The 22,646-nt window shown below is 42.3% G+C and overlaps 2 protein-coding genes and 2 non-coding genes across 5 annotated transcripts in view; 2 read left to right on the top strand and 2 right to left on the bottom strand.

Annotated features, from left to right (window-relative positions):
* Positions 1-4,962, top strand: part of TEX2 (testis expressed 2) — a 46,291-nt gene extending 41,329 nt beyond the window's left edge. For both annotated transcript variants that reach the window (XM_071451260.1, XM_071451261.1), the window contains exons 10-12: positions 1,287-1,496; positions 2,025-2,145; positions 2,952-4,962. In XM_071451260.1, coding sequence (XP_071307361.1) covers positions 1,287-1,496; positions 2,025-2,145; positions 2,952-3,074 — 454 coding nt within the window. In that variant the 3' untranslated portion in view covers positions 3,075-4,962. The remainder of the gene's footprint in view (positions 1-1,286; positions 1,497-2,024; positions 2,146-2,951) is intronic.
* Positions 4,963-5,753: 791 nt separating this feature from the next.
* LOC139602055 (small nucleolar RNA SNORA76) lies at positions 5,754-5,883 on the bottom strand. The gene has a single exon (XR_011683102.1). It is a non-coding gene; the product is annotated as a small nucleolar RNA SNORA76 (small nucleolar RNA).
* Positions 5,884-6,050: 167 nt separating this feature from the next.
* LOC139602054 (small nucleolar RNA SNORD104) lies at positions 6,051-6,113 on the bottom strand. Its single transcript, XR_011683101.1, has one exon. It is a non-coding gene; the product is annotated as a small nucleolar RNA SNORD104 (small nucleolar RNA).
* A 1,855-nt stretch (positions 6,114-7,968) lies between these two features.
* Positions 7,969-22,646, top strand: part of ERN1 (endoplasmic reticulum to nucleus signaling 1) — a 32,574-nt gene continuing 17,896 nt past the window's right edge. Inside the window, exons 1-2 of the mRNA XM_071451281.1 lie at positions 7,969-8,142; positions 17,375-17,486. Coding sequence (XP_071307382.1) covers positions 8,062-8,142; positions 17,375-17,486 — 193 coding nt within the window. The 5' untranslated portion in view covers positions 7,969-8,061. The remainder of the gene's footprint in view (positions 8,143-17,374; positions 17,487-22,646) is intronic.

The following is a 22,646-nucleotide window of genomic DNA, read 5'->3' as shown; positions in this document are numbered from 1 at the left end:
ATGCCATGCAATGAGAAAGCTGAATGTCTGAGCCCAGAATGTCTGAGACAGTCACAATGTTTTCTATGTCTGAACATATCCAAGTGATTCTTACAGTGAATATACCAGCAGACTCATGACTTATTCAAAATGTTCCAGAGAATTTTAGTATTTTACTCCTGAACACTTCTGAAAATTGTGTGAGGAGTTGTTTGAATTACTGCAATTGATGCATTTTGTATCTTCTCGAAATTCATGGATCATATAAAGAACTCTTTCAAGAGGACAAAGAGGGAGAATGAAGAATCTTAATGTAAAATACTGAAAAAAATTTCTTACACCTATTAAAAATCTGCATTGCTACCACTATAGAATCTGGTGGGAGAATAACTTCTTTCTCTGGGTAAAGATACAGCTAGTATAAAATCCCAAAGTCAAAATATATTTTCTCTTTTTTTATTTCACTGAACAGTTTTTGTCTTATGTTGTGCTAAGAACAAAACTGTAAAAGTTTGTGTAAGAATAATTTTATTTTTTTGCCCTGGATAAGAAAATGTCATTTCCTTAGGAAGGTTATCTCTGCTACGTAACACCAAGAGCCACAATTAGACATGATATAATGTGTGGAAAATACCAAATATGCTATTTTTGGAGTATGTATTTCCAACATGAGATAGGAGTAAGAAAAAACATATTCAGCTCTTAAAGCATCTGTTTGAAAAGCCAGGAATGCTGTCTAACACAATTGCCAGGAAAAGCCCACTTTCTGCAGACATAGTTAACCATTTTTGGAATATCATTCCACCCACTGCCAAAACTGTTTTCCTCTTCGTTTTCAGCATACTTATACTTGTAAATGCTACAGTACCTTAAAATTAAAACATTTTTGTTCAGCACACACAGTTAAATAATCAGACACAATGGTTGGGCCTTCCCTGCTGATGATTTGTGCACATCTTAATGTATCAGTGTCTCTACAGTTTTTTTGGAATGGTAATAAAGTTGTCACTTTTCATGCCATCTTGCTGGCATTAGTGATCTAAGTGTATTTGCAGTTTTAAAAATTGTTGTGTTTCCAGTGCCATCTGGGAAGGAGTGTTCAGACTGAACAGAGTTTCTGCCAAACACCTGTAGCTGACAGAATACAGCTGCTGGGTGCAGGCCCTAGGATGAACTGCTTGGCCACATATCTGTTCAGAATTTTTATATCAAAAAACTTGAATGATTTAATAGAAGATCCATGTCTGTCTTAGCAAATAGGTTTAAGAAAATTATCTTGATGTCCTTTTTCTATTCTCTATCTAAAGGTATGTTGGAGGACATCGGACAAGTAAAATCATGAGAATTGTGGATAAAATTACGAAGTCAAAATACTTTCAGAAAGCAACAGAGACTGAGTTTATTAAGAAAAAAATTGAAGAGGTCTCCAATACTCCATTGCTGCTAACAGTTGAAGTACAGGAGTGCAGAGGAACACTAGTGATTAACATTCCACCTCCACCCACTGACAGAATATGGTAAGAGGAGCTCAGAGCAGAGCTGGGCAATGTTTCAGGTGTGCTATGTGAGGGGTTGCAGCTAAGAAAAAAAAGTAAAGCCTGGCTCAAGTGTGTCGCCCTGGTTTTTTAAGATTTTCTAAGCCTTCTGATGTTGACATTCTTGTAGTGAACTTTCTCACACTCTTTCTGTAAATAACTCATTGTTTTGCATTCCTTTATGGAGGAGGAGAAAGCTGATGGACTATTGGTTTGTCCAGTGTCATTGGAGAGGTGGCACTGTCACCCTCCAATCCACTGTCACTTTTGGAAAACTATAAATGTTGGAGTCAGAAAATAAACTTCCCTTTTTTCTTCACCTTGAGAACAGCGGTGTGCGCTTGTGGCCTTTCGTGTCCTATAGCGACACAAGTGGGTGCTGGGCAAGGAGCAGTACAAATTAGTTGTAACTGAGGTAGGAACTGTTTACTAAGAGCTAATTGTTACAGGGTTAAGTGCTTATTTTGTTGGGGTGTCTGTAGTAAATCCTGCTCTGTGTTCTCTCCCCAGGTACGGCTTCCGAAGGCCTCCCTACCTGGAGTTAAAAGCGCGGCCAAAACTTGGCGAGAGAGAAGTGACTCTGGTTCATGTCACAGACTGGATAGCAAGGAAACTGGAACAGGAGTTCCAGGTGTGTTTCCTCTACACTCTCCTTTCATTGATGATAGTTTTGGGGTGTTTAATTTTCACATGTCCTCTATTTCATTTATCACTAGTCATGTCCTCCACTGCTCCCAGCCAGTGGGATGGATGTTGAGAGCTCAGCTGAAACTGACTGCTGGGATGGTCTCAAGACTCATATGTAGATCAGGATGGAAATCTGTTTTAGAGATAAAAATGATATTTCTTCGAAATAGGTACCATGTTAAAATTTGCAGTACTCAAATAAGAACATGGTCCTACATGTTCTTAATGATAAGGGGCCAAACTTTCACCCAAAATTAAGAACAGATAAGGCACTACTTCCTCTTACTGCTTCCTTTAAAGTAATTTTTAAAAAAATCATGTTGACCATAGTGCAAAAAGGAAGAAGCCCTCTCCAAATACATATAGGATAGGAATAGTAACCAGCTTGATTCTGGACCCCAAACTATACAATCAACCAGAAATCAAAATCAGTTATTTTACTGAAAGTACATTTTGAAAGTATATGGATGGGTAAGAGCTGAGAAAGCAGTTAGGAAAAGGTGGTGATGTTTCCTGTAGTCCCATTTTAATTGAATGAAATATGCAGAGATCTTAATACTTCTGAGTTTCATTTACAACTGTAACACAACAAAATGGTTTCAGTTAATGGGAACTGCACTGACTCAAACAATGCTGAGCTTGAGAACCTTTTCTCTGTAAATGTGTTGCATTTTTTAAACTAAAATTGGAAAACCAAGGTTTCAAGTGACATATGTAATGTAACTTCATTTCATTGCATCTTTTCCCCAGAAAATCTTTGTCATGCCAAACATGGATGATGTCTATATTCCTTTAATGCACTCAGCCATGGATCCCCGCTCCTCCACGTGCCCTCCTCAAGATCTGAGCACGGAGGCCTCTGATCAACCATGACATGTGAAGACTCTTGCAGTTTACAGTATTATAAAAGTTACTCTCATGGTTTTATAAACTGTGCTGTAGTTCTTGTCCTTAACTTGTGCCACTCTCCCCCCTCCCAAGGACTGCCTTTCCCCGTTCCTGTGTGCTCACTTGCCTGGTTATTGTTCCTGTGTACTTCAGCTACATGAAGTTCCATTCCATTAAGCTGTTGATTTATTTTTGTACTGGCTGCCATCAGGATTTTAACTGGGAGGCTGAGGTGACCTGTTCTTTGTGGGGAGGGAGGAGGAACTCAAATGTAACAGATCAAGGAGCTTGTTGATGCACCTTTTGTTCAGCTTGTTTTCATGCTATGTTAATGTGCATTAAAGCATTGAAAAGTTGTTTGGCAGCAAAGGAACTGCGTGCCAAATGGAAAAAATCCTAAATAAGGAATGAATTTATAAAACTGGAAGAATATTTTTCTTTCTCAGGCAGTTGGAGGTGTAGAATGAACTGTTTTATGTTCTTTCACTTCTGCAGTCAATAGCTTGTGTCAAGCAATCGAAATATGAAATGCTTTCAGGATAAAAGAATGTAAATTGGATGTATAGGTAATATTGTGATTCAATGTGCTGTATACACATTACTTTTTTCATACAGAACTTGTGCTTTTTTTGGGAAGCAATTAGCCATAAAACACACAACTATCAGTGAAGGTGGGACTGTCAGATTTTTGTAAGTGAGGAAAAAAATTGGTAAAGCCATGAGACCAAACCATAGCAAGCCGCCTTATAGTGAGGTACAATCACCTTGGTTCTGATTAATTCTGAATGTTTATAGAGACAGGAGCACACACACCAAGTGTCAACACTGCACATCTCCAGTAGTGACCTAACTGTGCATAGAGCCTCTTGCTGTGATGAAACACCCAGTTCTTTCTGACAGGAGTTTATTGCTGTGAGTCTTTTCCATTGCACTGTGTTTACACCCAAGGCATGGGCCCGGATCCTCAGTTACAGCCCCAGACACAACAGCACCTGCTGCTTGTGGAAGCAGCTGTGGCTGACAGATTTTGACCCCCATGCATTGGTTTCTTGGACTTTATGGCATAGGAATTCAAGCATTGCAGTTGTTTGAGCTGATCATGATTAAAGACTCTTTCTGCTAATTAGTGGCCAAAACTAAAGGGGAAGGGGGAACTGCTTTTTATTTGTCAGGTGTAATGAATCAAGGCTAAATATATGCAGTAAATTCAAGGTTTGAACACTACATATCCACTCCTTAACACTTAATATTTTTCTGATACTCAGTGTTGCCAACTGTTCATGGACGTCAGAAAATGTTTTCGTTTACAAAGAAGGTGAGTTTTGGCTCTCCTTTTATAACATGATTTTCTTTTTTTTTTTCAAAGTAATTTTTTAAGAAATTTTTTGTATGTTGTGTTGTCACATTTGATGTAAATCAAAATTTCCATGTATAACTTGATGATTTACCATCTCTAAACGAAGCTATTATATTGAAGGTTTTTTAAACAGCACCTTGCCTGAAACAAAAGCATTTAATATATTTAAAATTAATTCTATATTTGAACACCTATTTTGGTTACCTTTAATTGAAATATTAGTAGTTATATTTGTTACCTGAACTCCTCCTTGACCATTCCAGGCTGTGTATATTCTGGGGTTGCTGATTTTGTAGGCATTATTTGCCTTTCATGAAGTCTGCATGTCTTGTACGCAGGTCTTTTATATGAGTTAATTTCTATGTGCAATAACTAAAGTCAAACGACTAGATGCACTAATGTGTAAACAGATTTAGACTTATTACACAAGATTGTCATACTGCACTTCATAAACTGTGGGTAACTACAATCTGCTTGCTTTGTTTTATTAAATAAATTTATCCCATGTCAAACAAATCAGTAAATTTTATTTCTACAGCATTAATCTAGTATCTAGTCCAAGTTGTTTCAAAAACTTTATTAGAAAGGCAGCTTCCTAATATGAGTGTGCCCTTAGTTTTGCAGACTTTTCTACTGCCCAAGTTCATCACAGCAGCTAGTATTCATATGAGGAATATGCTCGAAGAACATGTTTGCATACCTGGTAAAACTGTGAAAGGATTACCAGCACTTACAAAACAGAGCTGCCATGCATCCACTTCTGCGACCTTTACGAGCCCCTGGGAGCTCAATGATCCCTTACCGTCAGGCTAGGCTCTGCCCGATTCCTGTATGTGTGGTCTTGTGTGGTTACAGGTCTTTTGTACTGACAGAACGTGCTGTATCTCCCCCTGTTGGCATGTATGAGAGAGTACCCCCTTAAGAAGCCGCAGCTCAGTCACGGCAGTTTTTTAAGGTGTTTCGCACCACGTGCATAATGACGCCCAGCCCTGGTTTCATTTCTCCTGCCTCCAAGCTGGTTCAGCCGCTCCTCTACTCCTGCAACAGCTCGGCAGGAATCCCAGGGCTTTTGTTCCTATTTTTAAGCTCCTTTTTACAACTTAACCCTGAACTACTGAAGGAAAGCTGCAGCCGTTGCCTCGGCGGGTTCAGTCGCACTGCACCGCGGCAGTGACCCGGCTCTGCTTGGGCATGGCACCGCCCTCCGGCCGGAACGGGCTCCCCATGCAGGAGGACGGGCAGCAGGATCCGCAGGCCCCGCGCCCCCCGCCGCTGTGTCCCCGCGAGGGTGACACGCACTCGCGAACAAATGTCACTTGCTTTTAAAAGCGCCGCCCGGGTCGGGCCGAGCAGCACCAGTTATGAACAAGCGCTTCGCTGTAGCACCGCTGCTTGGCCGGCGGCGCCAGGCGGGCACCGCCGGGTCAAAGGCAGTGCGGCACGCGCGGAAGAACCAGCCGGACACGCTCTGAGTGACACAAGCTTTATTTACCGCCGCTCCCGGCCGCCGGCCGCCGCAAGGCACCTGCAAAACACCGAGAATAAAGGGGAGGTTATTGATGCCCTACACCCCGGCCGCCCCGCAGGGTGGAGGCAGCCGGGGCGCTCAGAAGTAGTTTTGCTTCACGTATATCAGCAGTCTAACACGTGTCAAGAGACATCACCGCGGCCCGGCCTCACCGCCCCCCCACCCGCCCCACTCCGCTCCTGCCGCTGCACTCACCTCGCTGCCTACGCCGAGAGAAGGACCCACAATTCGCCGCGCTGCGTTTTATAGAGAGCCTAGCCCCGCCCTCATCATCTTGTCCAATAGGATTGGAATCCAGGGTCACGTGCTGATCTGATTGCTCTTGCGCGCGAGGGTGGGCGGAGCCGCGTGAGGGCAGCGGGCGGGGCGGCACAGGGAGGTCAAGCGCGGGGTCTGAGGGGGCGCGGTGGTTTCGTGTCGCCCCCCACCATGTGAGGGACTTTTTTGCCTTTTCAGGAACAGTAGTACTCTTCTCTTTCTAGTTTGCTCTAGCGCTTTGTTGCTGTGAAGAATAAGGCTCAGTATTAAAAATATAAAAGCTGAGGCCCCGGCAGAGTGGGTGCTGAGGTGGCTCCTGAGGGGAGCAGCTGGGAGCTGAGGGTGCTCACCGACACCCGGCTCCCCTCCTACCTCAGCCGGTTTTATTTTATTTATTTTTTGTAAATCTCCTGTGAGGCCATGGGAGACACTAGCGTGAAATAACTCCAGCTTGGATCTCACGCACTACAGCATTTATGCAGCAACTGATAAATTCCTCCTCTAATGTAGCAGCATGCTGCTGCCATGGCACACACAGTGTGTTTAGGGATTTGCTTGCTCTCACACGGCACAAATATTTAAAAGTCAAGGCCCCATAAAGTAGCGCATTAGAGAACTGGAATCACGGTGTGGTTTGTAGCTCCAGTATATTTTTATGTATTCAGACTTAGAGGTCAGGTCGTCATTTGGACAAGGCTCTGAGGCATTGGGATTGCTGGGGTGTCCTGAGCAGGAGTTGAACTTGATGATCCTCAGTCCCTTCCAGGGCAGGATATTCTGTGATTCTGGGTGATTATTACATCTCCTGCCCACCATCAAAGGCAGCTCACTGTGGGAGCTCGTGTGTGCATATGGCATGCCCAGAACTCCGTGTGCCCTGCAGCTCCATTAGTGATATCACCATTAAAAAGCAAACAATATGTACAAGGACAAAGTGGCTTTGTTATATAAATAGGTGGCTGAACGCTGGGCCTTTGCCAGGCACTCTAAATTTACTCTCTTCTGTTTGAAGCTTCTTCCATCTGGTTCAATACTTTTTGTGTTTATTTTTATCTGTTCAGAGGAGCCTGGACCAGTCTTTTGGTTCAAAGGGGCATGTAGGGGCTTTTTTTTTGGCATTTATTGAAGGCCTTGCAAGGCCCAGGGTTAACTAAGTCTGTCTAAGGCAGGAGCTATGCCAAATACATTTGGCATGATCTGTTCTGAAAATACAAAATCCGTAGGAAAACAAGAATCACAGAGTCATCAAGGTTGGAAGAGACCTTTAAGATCATCAAATCCAGCTGTCTACCCAGCACTGCCACTGTAGCCCCCAAACCATTAAATATCACCCAGTGGCAGATCCAGATGCCTCAAACACCTCCAGGTACGGTGACTCCATCATTTCCCTCGGGCAGCCCCTTCCAGTGCCTGACCACCCAGTTATTCCGGGCAGGGTGGTGCCGGGGGAGGGAGGCGACTGGCTGGTGCTGCCTGGATTTGGGTATTTTTTATAAAAACAAAGCAGCAGTAGCCAGCTGCCACCGCACCCCGCGGCTCCCCATGGGGCTGCCAGCCGAGCCCCGGCGCCGGCGGCGGGTCGGTCGGGGCTCACACGAACGGGGAGGCTCCGGCAGCGGCGCGAACCCGCGGAACATCTCTGGCCGCCCCCGGGCCGGCGGCTGCCCGGGCGGTCCCTGAGCGCGGTGCCCGGCGCGGCCCGTCCGCCCGCGGTGACGTGCGTGTCCCGGCCGGGCGGTCCCTGAGCCCGCCCCGCCCGCCGCGGGGAGCGCCGGACGCGCCGCTCCGGAGGCAGCGCCGTGCGGGGGGAGCGGCCCCGCGGTGCAGCTATGGAGCCGCTCCGCCGCCTCCTCCTCAGCCTGGCCGCGCTGCTGCTGCTGCTGCTGCTCCCGCTCCCGCCGAGGCTCGCGGTAAGCCCGGGCCCGCTGGGCCGGAGAACGGCAGGGGCAGCCGGGGCACGGGGAGGGCCGCGGGAGGAGAGCTGGGGGGGTCCCGCCGGGGTTAGGGAAGGTTTGCCGGGGGTGCCCGCAGCCCGGCGGTGCCCGCAGAGCCAGCACACCTCCTGCCCACTTCGCTAACGCCGTGTGCCCCTGTGTGCGCAGGCAGCCCTGAGGGACTGCAGCCCCACAGGCTGTCCCAGCCCACAGAGCTGTACCTGCAGCTGAGCCCTACCTGGCATGTCACCTGGACGTGTATATCATAATCCTCGCAATATGAAAATAACAGTTCATTTCCCACGAGACAGTTGTAAAAAGTAGCACAGAAAAACTTTTGAAACAGTAGTACAAAGAAACTTTTGTAAACTGAAACTATGTAGATGTGTCGGGAACCAGTGAGACATACTAGAAAGTCTGCTCTGTCCCTTAATCAGTATGGGGGTTTGGTTTTTTTCTGGAAAAAAACCCATGCATTGTATTGATATGTATTGAAAACCAAATACATGTGACTGCCTACATACCTTCTATACCGTCTTAGCATTTTGATCATTCTGTTTCCAGAGCAAATGCAGCAATATACATTAACGTACATGTGGTTGGTTGGGATCCAAATCCACAGTTTTAAATTCCAAGGTGGAAGACAAAGTGCACGAGTCACTGCCCTACGAAACCTCTTAAGAAATAACCAGGTTGGTTATAAGGTATTGCAATAGGTGGAGCAATAAAAGTGCATGGAATAGGGAAACTGGTGCAAAGCAGATGGAGTGCTGAGCAGATTATTTTTACAGAGGTAATAATTTTAAACAGTGTACTTTACAGTGCTGTGTGTGTACTCAGATGGATAGCTAACTTCAAATATTCACTTCTGAAAGGTGTGCTTGTTAGCAGGTTCTCCAGATCAGGAGACAATGAAAAGGCCATCTGGCATTCACTGTTTCCATTATAGTCACATGTAGCACAAGAAAGCTTTAGGTTCTGTTCTTTGATGGATTGTTCATTGTTACCTGAAAAAGCTGCTGTAATATATGGGGTTCTAGTTCAGGTTAAGCAAAGCTGAAGGTTTTGGTTTTCACCTGCGATATAATAACTCCACTCCCCTTCTTTAGAAGTAAAGTAAACACATTAGCAGTTAAGCTGGCAACATACCTAGTCTTGTTACTTCATTAGGAAACTGGGAAAAATTAATGCAGGCTGTCAACAAAAATTACTTTACAATCTTTATTGTAGAGTGCTAATGTGTTTGTCTTAGACTGGCCTGTAAGGCTGGACTAAGGTCTTTTCAGGTGCTCACAGGTTTGGGTTTCAGATTTTGCAAGGAAAATACTGATTTGCAACTCACTGAGTTTTAAAAACAGCCCTGAATAAAAACATTAAGAAATATTTTTAAATACCTAAAATAGTTTTGAAATCAACAGATTATTGCTAAATTTTATATAATTTTACTTGCATAATCACAAGAGACTGGACTCATATCCTGGTAGAATTCAGCCCATCTTTTCTCTAGATTTCCCTTTTCCCTTGGTTTCCCTGCTCTGCCATCTCACCTCAGATCAGTGTCTGAGTTCTCCATTTCTGTTCCTTTTCTTGGCTCTTACCCTGGTCTTTTTGCTCTGCAAGCTGTAGATCCTCACCATGACCTCCAAGTTGAAATCTATTCTGTAGTTCAGGTGCTTTTTGGAATTAGTTTTCATTCCTGTGAACTTAGTCCCAGTCATCTCACCTGTGAATAACCCATTTAACTGTGGAGGCTTATTTAAAACTATTCATGTCACTTGAATAATGAACTCCCATGAGAAAGACTGGCATACAATTTCAGTGTTGAGGTAACTTGAAAACATGAGGTTGCCTAAAGATTTTGCAGATTGTTTTTTCTGTAGATTTCTTTTAAGAGTAGTGGTGGTGATCTGCTGTTCTGTAAATTCTTTGGCTGATAAATGTACTCTTTGTTACCTAATATCCCACCTCTAATATTGCTTTTTTAGTTTGTATAAGTTCATAAAGGTCTTCCTTTCCTGACTCTTCTTTACAGACAGGAAAATGCTGTTTTTGCTGTTTGGGTGACACAGTTTACAGCTCTTGGAACTGCCCTCCAATGAATGGGAGCACATTAAAAAGGTGAAATCTCAGATAGAACAATGAGAAATGCAGTAGAGCTGTCAGTAAATTACAGTTGCCATCAATATTATACAGTAATGATTTACAGCTCTCTTTAGAATGAGAAATCCCTTGTTTTTATGAGCCCTGGGATGTTCCCAACTGTGTTTGTTTGTGGAGTCAGTGCAACTGAAGAATACCAACGTCTCTGGGATTAAAGTGGCATTTGGAGCATGGCTCTGTCCCCTCCTGCAGCCGGTGGGACGGGTTTCAGTGCTGGCTTACACCGTGTAGGCAGCACCTGACATGGAAAAAGCCCGGCCTCAGCCAGGTGTTGTTTCTTCTGGTGTGTTCTTTATCTCAGCATGAGGTGTTTGGCCAGAGAACTGATAGGTGTGAAAACCCATGTGAGACAGCAGAAGGTTTACAGAGGACATATTCAAGCACTGAGTTAATTAATATTTTTTTGAGTTGCAGATCTCCTTAGTTGCTCAAAAAATAGTATAATAGGGTTTAGAGGTTTTTTTGGTGGGGGAAGGAAATGTATATTTGTCTTGCACACCTAAATTATCATGGACAACTCTGTCCTGGAGTATAATTTGATGTGTTTATAACTCTGCTGTCATTTGGGTTGTTGGTGTTCTTGTGGCCATTGAAATACATTTGGGCTCTATACAGAGAATCAAATGTGAAAGCTCAGCTGGTGAGACCACTCCAAGGTGAGTCCAGGCAGGAACAGTTGGAGTGGATCTCCTGTACTGCTCAGTTTTTCCATTGCATGGAGGGGTGGGTGTATGAATGGGTGTATGGATGAGAACTCACTGAACTGGGTTACAGCGTGATGAGAAATGCCTAACAAAGACATGTTAGAATTCTGTTAAAGATTAAAAGATCTGCAGATTTGATTTCACTTTCTAAAGAAGATAAAACATATTTTTGTCAACTCTCTTTCATATCTTAACTTCATTATTAGTTATACTGGAAAACTCCCCCCAGTAGTTTACTGAATTTTACAAAGACTTTCTTCATGGCCTGGTTTTCTCATGCACAGGGAGTTTTAGCCTGTAGCCTGGCAGTGTAATGAGATAGCTGTCAAAACCAGGGTAATGATTCACAGGCTATCTGTGATGAATATGCCAAGTGCTTGCAGTGTGTGCTAATGTCTAAAAATATTTTGCTTTGGGTCCTTATTGGTTTACCAGCTGTGGTTCCAGTAGCATCAATTATGGTATAGGCCTTTTGTTCTTGTGAGGATAGTGTCTGGTGCTGTCAGTGCTGAGGCTGGTTTTTAATAGTTTTTGAGTCAAATGGGAATGCACAGCCTGATGTTTATGAGGCTAAGTATGGAGTGAGGAATATCAGGTTGGTTTTTTTTTTTCCTTGAGTGATAATTTGTATCTTGTCAACATTTTGGTTTGGTAAGCCAGGCATTATCCAAGGCATTAGAGGTCTGTTATAGTTAGCACAGCATCCATCATTTATCATCCATCCAACACATTAAGTTTGGTGCATATGTATTCCTACTTCAGACTCAGAAAAGAAAATTATTTCCCTGCTAAGACATGGCATGGTTTTCTTTACTAGTGAGCACACAACTATTTCTATGAAATCAGTAACAGCTCTTGAAATCAGCACACACTGTCACCCATCCGGGCTCACTGGGAAGTGTTTTCCTGTTCTTTATTCATACTTGAAGAACCTCTTGTGGTATCACCCCCACAGCAAAATGTATTTCTAGTTTGCAGAGCTGTGACCTCAAGGAGCTCAGTGGCCTGGTTGTCTGTCTGCTTGTCCCACTGACTTCAGTGTGATTTGTGCCTTCCTGGTGGCCTTCGGTTCAAAAATGGTGGTTTTAAGCACATGAATTAATAAAAAAAATTATTGCCATGGGAATCTGTTTTCTTCTAACACAATAAAACAAACTAAGCCATAGCTTTGCTAACCCTTAGAAAAATCGGAGCTATTGGGGTGAAAGAAGATGTTCTCACCCTTGACACTGAAGTGCACCACACACACACCAGAACTTGTTCTACAGCTTTCACTGACCTTCACTTGACTGCCAGGTCCTTCAGAATTGTTTTGAGTCATTTTGTTACTTGGATTTCTAAAACATTTTATCTAAAGATATGGCAGATCTGGACTGAGGGGAAGATTCTTATGGGAGACCTTAACTAGTATATATCATTTCTTTTTCTCTTAGATAGTATATTTCTATTCTAGCTTAAAAATGCTGGTTTCTGCTTAGTCACAAATTTTAGACTGTTATGGGTTATTAGCAGTCAGCTTTAAAACTTTTGTCATATTTGAATCCAATGAGAGCTTGAAATTTTCTCTTTTGAATTATTAAAATTAATTCTAAAGCAGTACCCATGTAATTTCAAATTATTGTAAATTGTTAACCTTTTATCACTGTTGATGTGGAAGATTGTTATGAGTACAGACTGTCAAGGCAGTAGAAGCTCTTACTGAATTCCAAAGAGGGTAGGTGTTAAAATAGATGTTGCAATTTTAGATGAAATGAAAGAAGGAAACAAACCAGGTTTTCCTTCCGTCTCATTTTCTTTGTTCACTAAATGAAGTTATTTTTGCTTAGTTGCTTCATGTCCTGACATATTTTTCTTGGAGTCAGTTGATGTATCTTCCTAGAAATAGAATTGCAATATGAGGTAAAAGTCTCTTAAGAATTTGCATTGCATCACAACAGTTGGGACCTCACCCTTGCAGGGAGGGAGGACAGGATCTGTGTTACCAGTTATTATAGAGTCTGTCTCTGGACTGAGATTATGATGTCTTTCTGTGGTGGAGAAAGCTCTTACATACTTCACAGAAAAATGAAAGCAGGTGTGTCTTGTACATACAGATTTTATAATTTTTGTAGTTTTTAATTGCAGTGTTTATCCCAGGCTTTAATTAATTCATTAATAAATTAATTACAAAGCTCTGTGTTCAAAATAAAATCTATTCAATATTTGCAACTTTGATACTTCAGTCTCTAGCCACTGGTAAAAGTCACTAATAAAACCAAGAGAAAGTATTTTTATTTTTTCAGTCTGGGTGAAACACAAGTAATTATTTAAATAATCTGTTCAATTTTCTATCACTTGATAAAATTTCAAAGAATAAAGCCTTGTTTCCATATTATACTAACTCCCTAGCCTTCTCCAAGTGATTACTGTAGATACTGAGCAAAATAAATGAGCAATATTGCATAGCAAAATCTACAGAGTCATTGGGATTTTTTAAAATTTACATCAAATGCTTCACCAGGGTCAGTGTGCTACTGAGCTGGGTAATGTCAACTGCATGGTATCATGTGCTTTGAAAATTATGAGTGAATGGATGATTTTAATAATGGCATTTTATGTATTTCATCTGTGTTCAAATACAAATTTAGAAGTAAGGGAAGAACTAATGAAATCTGCCCTATATTCAGTCTTTCCCCCAAAGGAGATGTTATCTTCAACACACAGGGTTGCAGTGACCACATCAATGTGACTTTGATAGCTGAATATAAGAAAGCCCTTCAGAAGAAGTGAAACTTAAACACAGACCTGAGCTGGTGGGGGGAAGGGCTTTGAGGAAGACCATCAGAAAAGCTGTGACTTTTACAGGGAGATGATGCATGGGGCAGGATCTCCTCATCACAGGAACCCCAGGGCTGCAGTGCTGGTTTCTCTCCCAGGAGCAGAACTGGGCCCAGAGCAGGTGGCTTCCCTGGCTGGAGACACCTGATGGCTCTTCCAGGGTGCTGTTCCCGTGGTGCCTGTGAATGCCACAAGTCCATGGCACCCCAGGAGAGTGCACATCTCCCTGTTCACCATGCCACAAGTCCATGGCACCCCAGGAAAGTGCACATCTCCCTGTTCACCATGCCAGGCACCTGTTCACCATGCCACAAGTCCTTCCCACCCCAGGAGAGTGCACATCTCCCTGTTAACCATGCCACAAGTCCATGCCCCCTCAGGAAAGTGCACATCTCCCTGTTCACCATGCCAGACTCCTGTTCAGCATGCCACAAGTCCTTCCCACCCCAGGAGAGTGCACATCTCCCTGTTCACCATGCCACAAGTCCTTGCCACCCCAGGAGAGTGCACATCTCCCTGTTCAGCATGCCAGACACCATGGGATGGTAGCTGGAAGTGGTGCTTCTCCCCTCCCACACCAAGGGTCTTACACTGAAAAGCTTAGAAAAAGCTGTTGGGATTTCATGATTTGGTCATGTCTAAGAACTTTCTGAGAACTGTCTAGAACTGTCTAGGCAACAGCCAGGTGTTCATTTGGTTTTCCACTGAAACTTGCAGGAACACTTCTTCAGCTATAGTTTTCTTTCTCTGTTGTTCAGCTTGTGACTGGAGGGAAGCACAGAAATGTTTTCCTGCTCTGAGTGCAGTGTGCAGAGGAACCCTTTGCATGTTTGCACTTTCTATTTGGTCCCAAGTCCTAGGAACCTGCTAAAACACCAACAATCTGGAAGATAATACTGGTTACTGATGTTTCGATCAGAGTTTCAGAGCTCACATTTAATTCCTTAACCTCTGTATCCTTGATGCCCCAATAAATAAATATTCAAATGTTAAATATGAAAGTGTTAAATCTACAATCTACAACAAATAAAGTTCTATACACTGTGTATTCCTGATATGTGATACCCAACCATACTCATGGTGGTTATTTTACAGGCAGATGTTTAGTGAAAATGTTACATGTATTTATTTCTTAATCAGAAGACAGGAAGAGAGCATGGTTTATGAAGAATATACTGATGCTGTAAGATAAGATAAAAGATAAGACTTGTACAGAGAATAAGAAGTAGCCTAGAAAAACCAATCTTACCCTATGTATGCAGACAATGTTGTGGATTTGCTGTATGTTGTATTTTAGTTGTAACTAAACTTCAACACTAGTCATTACTTTCTGGGTGTCAAATTCCCACCTGCAATTTAAAGGAACTCGAATAGTTTTAATTTCCTGTCTTTAACAGTTGTATTTTCTTGCTCAGTTTACTGTTTCACTCTAGGTGCAGTTTCACTGTGTTTACTAAACTGAGCCTCACAACTGGATGGTTTTCAGCCCTGAAGGGTTGTGACAGTGGAGCGTGGGCTGTGTCTTCTCCCCTCACTGCAGAATTAGTGACTCTGGCTTTTTAAATGCTGGTTTAAGGAAGACTGCACTAATGGTGATTAATCAACTACACCATCCTAAGTGTAGTTTTGGGTACAAATGAAGTGGTACCTAGGGGACAAAATTTTCATTAATTACTTTGATACAGTGGCTACGATAGTTTAACAAAAGTAATAATACAGATGACTGAGATCTCCTAACTTTACATCAGACCCCCTGCTCTTACACTCCATCAGGTTGTTAGGCTTGAAAGGTACTGTGAGTTCAGTTCTGATCAGTAACATCTTGAGGTGCTTTTTTATAGGGCTACTGTTATGCACTGTCCCTGTTTGAACAAACACTGCCAAGTTTAATCCCAGATGTAAACATTTTATCTAAGTGCAGATGGCTGTGCAGCCTGCATAATTTAACAATGTCATGTAATGAATATTATATTTATGTGTTAAGATACTTCTCCCATTTTTTCTGGCCTTCCAGCAATCATTTCTGATCTATGGTTGGTATACTGTTGACTTGTACTTCCATTTTTTTCTGCACTGTGTGTTTTACAGTTGTGTGCTCCAGCTGATTATAACTGCAAAGAAGCTTGTACAATATTTATAGGTGCAACCTGAGTGTTGGCTAGTTAGCACTGTTATATTATCCTTTTAGCTCTGTGCTTTGTCTGAAAGTGTAATGCTTTAGTTGGATTGCACTAAAATGTATAGCTGTTCAAAGAAAGTTATTCCTTGTATTTGAATTTGGCAATTAAGTATTTTGCTTTGCAGTAATTCTAACGTGACCAGTAATTGTTTTTTACAATAAGTCATTGAAGACATTAATTATGTAAAATGAATACATTTTCATTTTGTGTGGTAGATTAAGAGCTATATTTAACTGTGAAACTTTGAAACGTGGCAGGTGTCACACAGATGAGCAATGCAGATACAGCCTGCAAGTGAAAAGTTACTTGAGCAAAAACTTGAGCCCTGGAAAACAGAAATGGGTCAATCTTAGGGTGTCTGGGATCATCTTTAGGCAGGAAGAGAAGAGCAAGCATTAAATTAACATGTTTGCTCTGCTTTGTGTGATGGAACACCTTGGATTTAGTCTCAGTTCCCACAATAATTGCACAGTTCTGAGTCCTTGGTGTTTGTGGGATGCCTTTTTAATAAAGTTCCTTTTCCTGCAAGGGCCAAGCTCAAAACCTGCTTGGGCTGGAGGAAGGACAGTGGCACCAAACTGCTCCCCAGGGCAGAATGGATGGCAATGGGAAATGGAGGCTTGAGCCCTGCAGCCAGCTGCTCTCTCAGAGATGTGCCCATGCTTCTGGGTCCCATTCCTTAACAGTGTTATTTACTCTGTACTGCAGAAAGGCACTATTGGGACACATGAGGTATAAAACCACAATTAAAAGATTTACCAGGATGGATCTTCTCCAGCCTTTAAACTGCATCTCTCCTGAATATTTTGCCCTTTCTCAGAGGCAGCTGACAGTGCTTGCAGCTCCATCTGTCAGCCACAGTGACTATTGGTCACTGTATTTATCCAGGTTCCACCCAGCCAGTGTCCCTTCATTTCTAGAGGACTGACCCAGGTTCTGTGTGCCTGGGAGGAGAATGCCTTTGGCATTGCCATGGGGCTTCTCTGAGCTGCTCTGAACTTCCTCACTCTTCATAACTTACTGCATCTCTTTTTGTCAGTCCCTTCCTAGATCAGCCCTGCCTCTGGTCTCTCCTAGTTCTAGTGCAAGAAGATTTGATATCAAATTGAAAATGGAGGTGGAGTTAAAGCATGTCCCAGTCTGTTTCTAGAGGAACTTAGCACAGTAACATCTGCAGTGTTAACAGCAAATTAACTAAACCAAAAATCACTGAATTCAAAGGGGCAAGAAAATTGTTCAGTCTGTGCATTTAAAAGAAGGGATGTTCTAGCCCATGTACTATCTGACAGTTATGAGTAAACTCTGGAGTAAATAATCATACTCATCCTATTGGTTTTTCTTTTCCAGAACAGCAGCTCAGTAACTGTGCCAGAAACACTGTTGTTTGTTTCAACACTGGATGGAAGTTTGCATGCTGTCAGCAAGAGGACAGGAGCAATCAAGTGGACTTTAAAAGAAGGTGAGCAGGAGGTGTCCTGATGCCCTCTACTCAATAGCAGAAATAACAGTCCAATTAATTGGCAATTCCAACTGTTGTAAGATCTGGAAAATACTCTCTTTTCTTTTTTAATTTTGCTCTTGTTCCAGAATTAAGCTACAGTGTTTCTAGAGTCATGGTTATGTTTATAATTTCACTTGTAGGTATTTTCCATGTGAGGTGTTTTTAGGGTTTTGGGGGTTTTGTTTGGTTGGTTTTTTCCCCTGGATATTTAAGGTGTGGTGGTATAATTGGTAGGTGTCATGTTTTATGGGAATGACTGCAATATAAGCAAGCATAGAACAGAATAGATGTGTCAGCTTGTGGAACTGATGGCAAAGGGATTGCAGGATTCTGTCTCTGGAATACCCTACATTCTCTGGTGCAGTGCATATTGTGCAAACCTCAGGGATTTTTCTATAACAGATGTTTAGGAACACACAGTTTTTTAAATAAAAGAGCTGCACTTGTATAAAGTAATTTAACATTGTTCAATGACTGGAAGTAATTTTGTAATTTGAATTGTAATTTTTCATCAAGACAGAGCAGAACTAGCTCTGTCTTGATGAAAAATTTAGTATTTGTAAACAAAATTAGCAAATATTTTTTAGTGGGACTGTGATTATGTATGGCAGAGGTGATAGTAACACCTTCACTTCTGGAAACAAACTAAAGGGTCAAGTGGAAGGAGTCAGTGACAGCATCATTCTGTCCTCTGTTTTTAAACCTGTCAGTTTAGTAGGTGAGCTGAAGTAGTGGGAAATGGATCATGCCTATCTGGTGTCTGCATTACCAACCAGTTGTTGTTCTTTGTAAAGGCATTTGTATTTGAAAGCAGATCTATCAGACAAAAAGTTAACTTTTTAAATGAGCAAAAAAGGCTTTTGTAGCTCTTAGAGTAGAAGGGGCTAAGCCAAGTGTTTTCTTGAAGGATCTTGGTCTTCTCCCATCTCCAGTTTAAATTTAGCCCCTCCTTTTCCTGAACAGCCCTGCCTAAAAGCAGGTTGTCAGCTTCCCAATTTAGTGCTGCTGTAGGCTAAGAAGAACTTGCTGGTCTCTTTGTCATTCCAGTGACACAAACATACCCTGCCCAGTGCTAGTCTAGAAGGGTATCACAACTGGCATTGCTTTGCAGCCACACTTTATAAGTGGCAAGAGGTTTTTTGAAGAAGAAATGAACACACTTTGGTAACAAAAAAGATCTGGATCAGAGTGTGTTGCTCAAGGAACTTCCCTTGTTTAAAAAAGAATTGTTGCAAAACTCTTGTTGGTTCTGTAGAACTGCCAGACTGGATAATCTGGTTTTATGGAACTTCTTGTTTCCTCTCTGCTGCTAACTTCTGCATCTTAAAATTGTGCTCACTCAATTTTTGCAAAGCACTTATTGCTCCTTAGTTTATTTCTGTGTAATAGGGCAACACACAGGGGTCAATGAAAGAAGAATTAGTGGGAGGTATCAGTGCTCCAAGGTACCTCCTGAGTTAACTGAGTTAAGTGGACATGGAACAAGGGCCTATATATAAATTGGTGACTGAATTTGTAATGGGAGGGGGTTTATTTATTTTTGCAAATCTGTATTTGTTGGTGGTCACCCTGTGGGTGGGAGGCCCAACAGACAAGACAGCGTTGGAAACAAATGAAAGCCCATTCAGCTTTCTCTGCTGAACCCCTGGAGAGACCTAATAGTGCAGAATTCATTATTAATATTAGTGTATAAACACAGTAGTTGGGTGCACTGCCTGTCAGCAACATGCTGGTGCTGTAACAGAGACTGCCTGGCCTGCACTGCAAGCCGTGCTCTTGCAGGTGCCATTTTACCCTGATTACAGCAGATAAGCCATGTGTTGTAGCTCAGGTGCTTTGAGAAGTTGTGGAGGTCACCTGGAGCACTGCAGAGGCACTCACCAGGAAGGGAACATTTTATTACTGCACTTGAGCAGCAAGGTATTTAACAAAGGGCAATTCAGGTACATTTTATTTTCATTAGGGAAAAAAAAAACAAGGCCATGTTCATTATCAGGCAGTGCTTAAACAAACATGAATATCTTGCTATGTGTGGCTTGTTTTCATTTAGCACTGAAGCTTATCTTAGGTGTGTGGAGTAAATGAGCCAATGATTATCACCACAATAACATGTTTGGGTTTCCTTCCTTCATGCAGTGCTGGCAAGAAAGGCAGTCAGAATAGTTGTGCTGCCCATAAAGCAGGAAAAAATTAGGTCAGTTAGGAATAGGACTTTCCACTGCCAGAAATAAGCTGTGTCCCTGCAGTTATATGTGATGAGACTGTGGACTTGTTCAGGGTGCTTAAAATCTTCATTTCATTTTGGCTTCCAGGGTCTTGTTCTCTGGCAGCTCTCAGGATTTTTCAGTGAGCAGGTAGCTCCTGCTGCTCATTTCCTGGGCCTTGGAAAGCTGGCAAATGGTTGGAAAGTTTAGAGAAAAACCCATGTACCTCCTCCCCTGTAATTCCTCTGCTTGTGCTGTGACCCCACACAAAGAGCTGCTGTTGAAGGCACCCGTTGGAAAGGCTGTGGCTCACATTTCACAGCACATTTCACATTTCTCTTGGTGCCACCCCTGATCAATACAAGGAGCTGTCAGCCCTGAGTGACAGTGGGACAGGCTCCTGTAGGCTCCCACATTTTCTGCACTTGCCACTAGCAAGGTACTTACTCAGCATCCTTAGTAAGGTTCCTTAGGATGAAACCTCTTTCCCAAAACTGATGGAAATAAAACAACTTCTGTCATCTCCTGCAGACCTCTTTGAAAGGTACAGAGGTGCAGCACTTCAGATTTGTGTTTCAATGCAAGTGGACAGAGAAAGAGATGGTCATGAGAACCTGTTGGCAAGGCAGAATCTGGAGAAAGCTTTCCTCCTTCCTGTCAGACTTCATTTCACAGTTCTGATTTCAGTGTGAGCTTTAAGACTGTGATTTTAAGACTATGCTGTTCCCTCCCATCTTTGTAAAACTCACCTTGTATGTCTCTGTTAACTCAAGAGCTGGGTTTATTGAACACAAGATTGAATTTGAGATGCTAAGGCTGCAGTGTTTCAAGCTGTACTCTTGGGCAGGGTGTTGCTCTGTTCTCTCTGTCCTCTTACATTGTTCAAAGGATCTCTCTTTTTTTTTTTTTTTTTTCATTCACCAGCTCCTTAAAAGCTTTCCCTTAAGAACTAATTCAAAGTGTTTTGCCAGAAAAACATTTAATATGTGCAGATTTGGATCCCCATTTAGAGCCAGTAGAAATTTTGTTATGATCTTCAGTTCTTTCTAGCAGTCAAAAAATGATGGTCCACAATCAATTTAAAAGGTTTTGATTTCCAACACCTCACTCATAACCTGTAGATTTTAGAGGGCTCTTATGATAAGACAAAGGGATAAAGATTCTATCTATCTATCTATGGGATCCAATATACAGATTTTAAAGGGCAAGTCTGAGGTCTGTAGGTCCTGCTTTAGTAACAGTGGCTTTTCCCACACAAGAAATAATATCTTTGTGCATAGTTGTACCTTAATAAGGATTGTCAAAACAAAACAGTTGTAGAACAGTACTGTTGTCAGCAAATTTCAGAGCACACTTTGTGTCTCTAGCCTCACTTGCAGTCCCTGCACAGCAGATGAGGATGGGTTTAAATTGGCCCGTTAGCCCAAACCTTGTGGTAGGGCCTCAGGGCAGGAAACCGTTTTTCCAGCTCATCCCAGTGGGGCAGTGACTTAGTCACTGTTTCAGCCTCCCACTTCTCCTTTCCAGTCATTGGCTCTAAGGGCACATTACAGTGATGTCAACATGCAACTTTATCTTTATCTTTATCTTTATCTTGTATGTTAAAAATGCTCAGAGTTTGGGCAAAAGGCAAATTTATCTTAATTTTTTTACATTATTTGTGAAATATGGAGAAAAATGCATTATATTTAGTGTATGGGTACAGTTTCATAAGGTTTTTTTCCATATATGTATGCAAAGTGTGGGTCAGAACCATCTGAAACGTGTTGCACACTTCTGCCCACTCACAAATATATTCTGGCCATGATGCAACCAAAGCTGGACTGGGACATCTGCCTGCTGCCAGGTCAAAATGTTCGTTTTGGGGAAGTGGAATAGAGCCAAATAATTTACCAAATTACTGGGCAGACATTATGTTAACAGGTTTCTAATAACTGCTGTACTTGTAAACAAACACTTGGAGTTCTAGAATAAATCTTTATAATGTAGGATCAATCTCATTTTAATTATTTTTCTTAACAAGGTTATTTTACAACTTTTTGCTAATAGAGGCTGTGTTACCAGTTCAGGAAGCTAAAGCTTGTGTGTGCTGAATTGCAGGTTTTTACTGTAGGAATCAGTAACATAATCTGTCTTAGTGGAGACTGCAGGAAAAAAAAATTGGAAACCATTGGAAATATCTATAGAAAACTCAGTCTTCTCTCCAGCACTGGAGATATTTACAGAATGGTGTCCTGCTTCCTAACTCACCCCCACCATGCTCCAGAGTTGTTTTGACATTTGTTTTCTTAGTCTAGAAAGTGGAAATAGCTTTCTGTAGGACCTTGCAAGAATTTGGCTTTTCCCTGCTACATGGATGGAAGCTTGAGGAGAGGGAGATGTATTTTTCAGTTTTATCACATTTTCTGTCCAGCTTTCATTCCAGTACAGAATAGTTCTGCCTTGTTCAGTGGTTGTCACTGCTGCTGTTGGTATTGGAGCAGATCAGGCCTGTTAGAGGGACTTTCCCAGCTACAGGGAGCTGCAGGCCAGGCAGTTTTGAAAGCAGTGAGGTGGAGCAGTCCCAGCATGTCAACACTTGAGTGGGGAGCAGCTGCAGAGGAGGACTCAGTACTCTGACTTTCGCAAGAGCTTTTTCTGTTTGAGCCCTTGTGGAGCAAGAGGTGCCTTCAGTCACAAGAGGGCTCACTCTTTTCCTGCTCTGTGTTCAAGCACATGAAAACTATTGTAAGAACTGGCAACAATTAATTCCACTTGAGATTCTCTTTTTAGCTCAGAGCAAGTTCTTATTTCAAAACAAACTTTGAAATAGAGGTTGGACCAGGTCCCAAAACACACGAAAGTGAATGTGAAGAGTTTATTGTCTGTCTTCAAAGGATCTGTCTCTGCAGAGCCACAACCTGGGTTCAAGATC

Source organism: Agelaius tricolor, unplaced genomic scaffold (assembly GCF_023055355.1).
Source record: "Agelaius tricolor isolate 1412-34295 unplaced genomic scaffold, bAgeTri1.0.p SCAF_32, whole genome shotgun sequence".
In the NCBI taxonomy this organism is placed as follows: Eukaryota; Metazoa; Chordata; class Aves; order Passeriformes; family Icteridae; genus Agelaius; species Agelaius tricolor.
The sequence above is the reverse complement of the archived record's forward strand: the minus strand, read 5'-3'. Positions and strand labels throughout refer to the sequence as shown.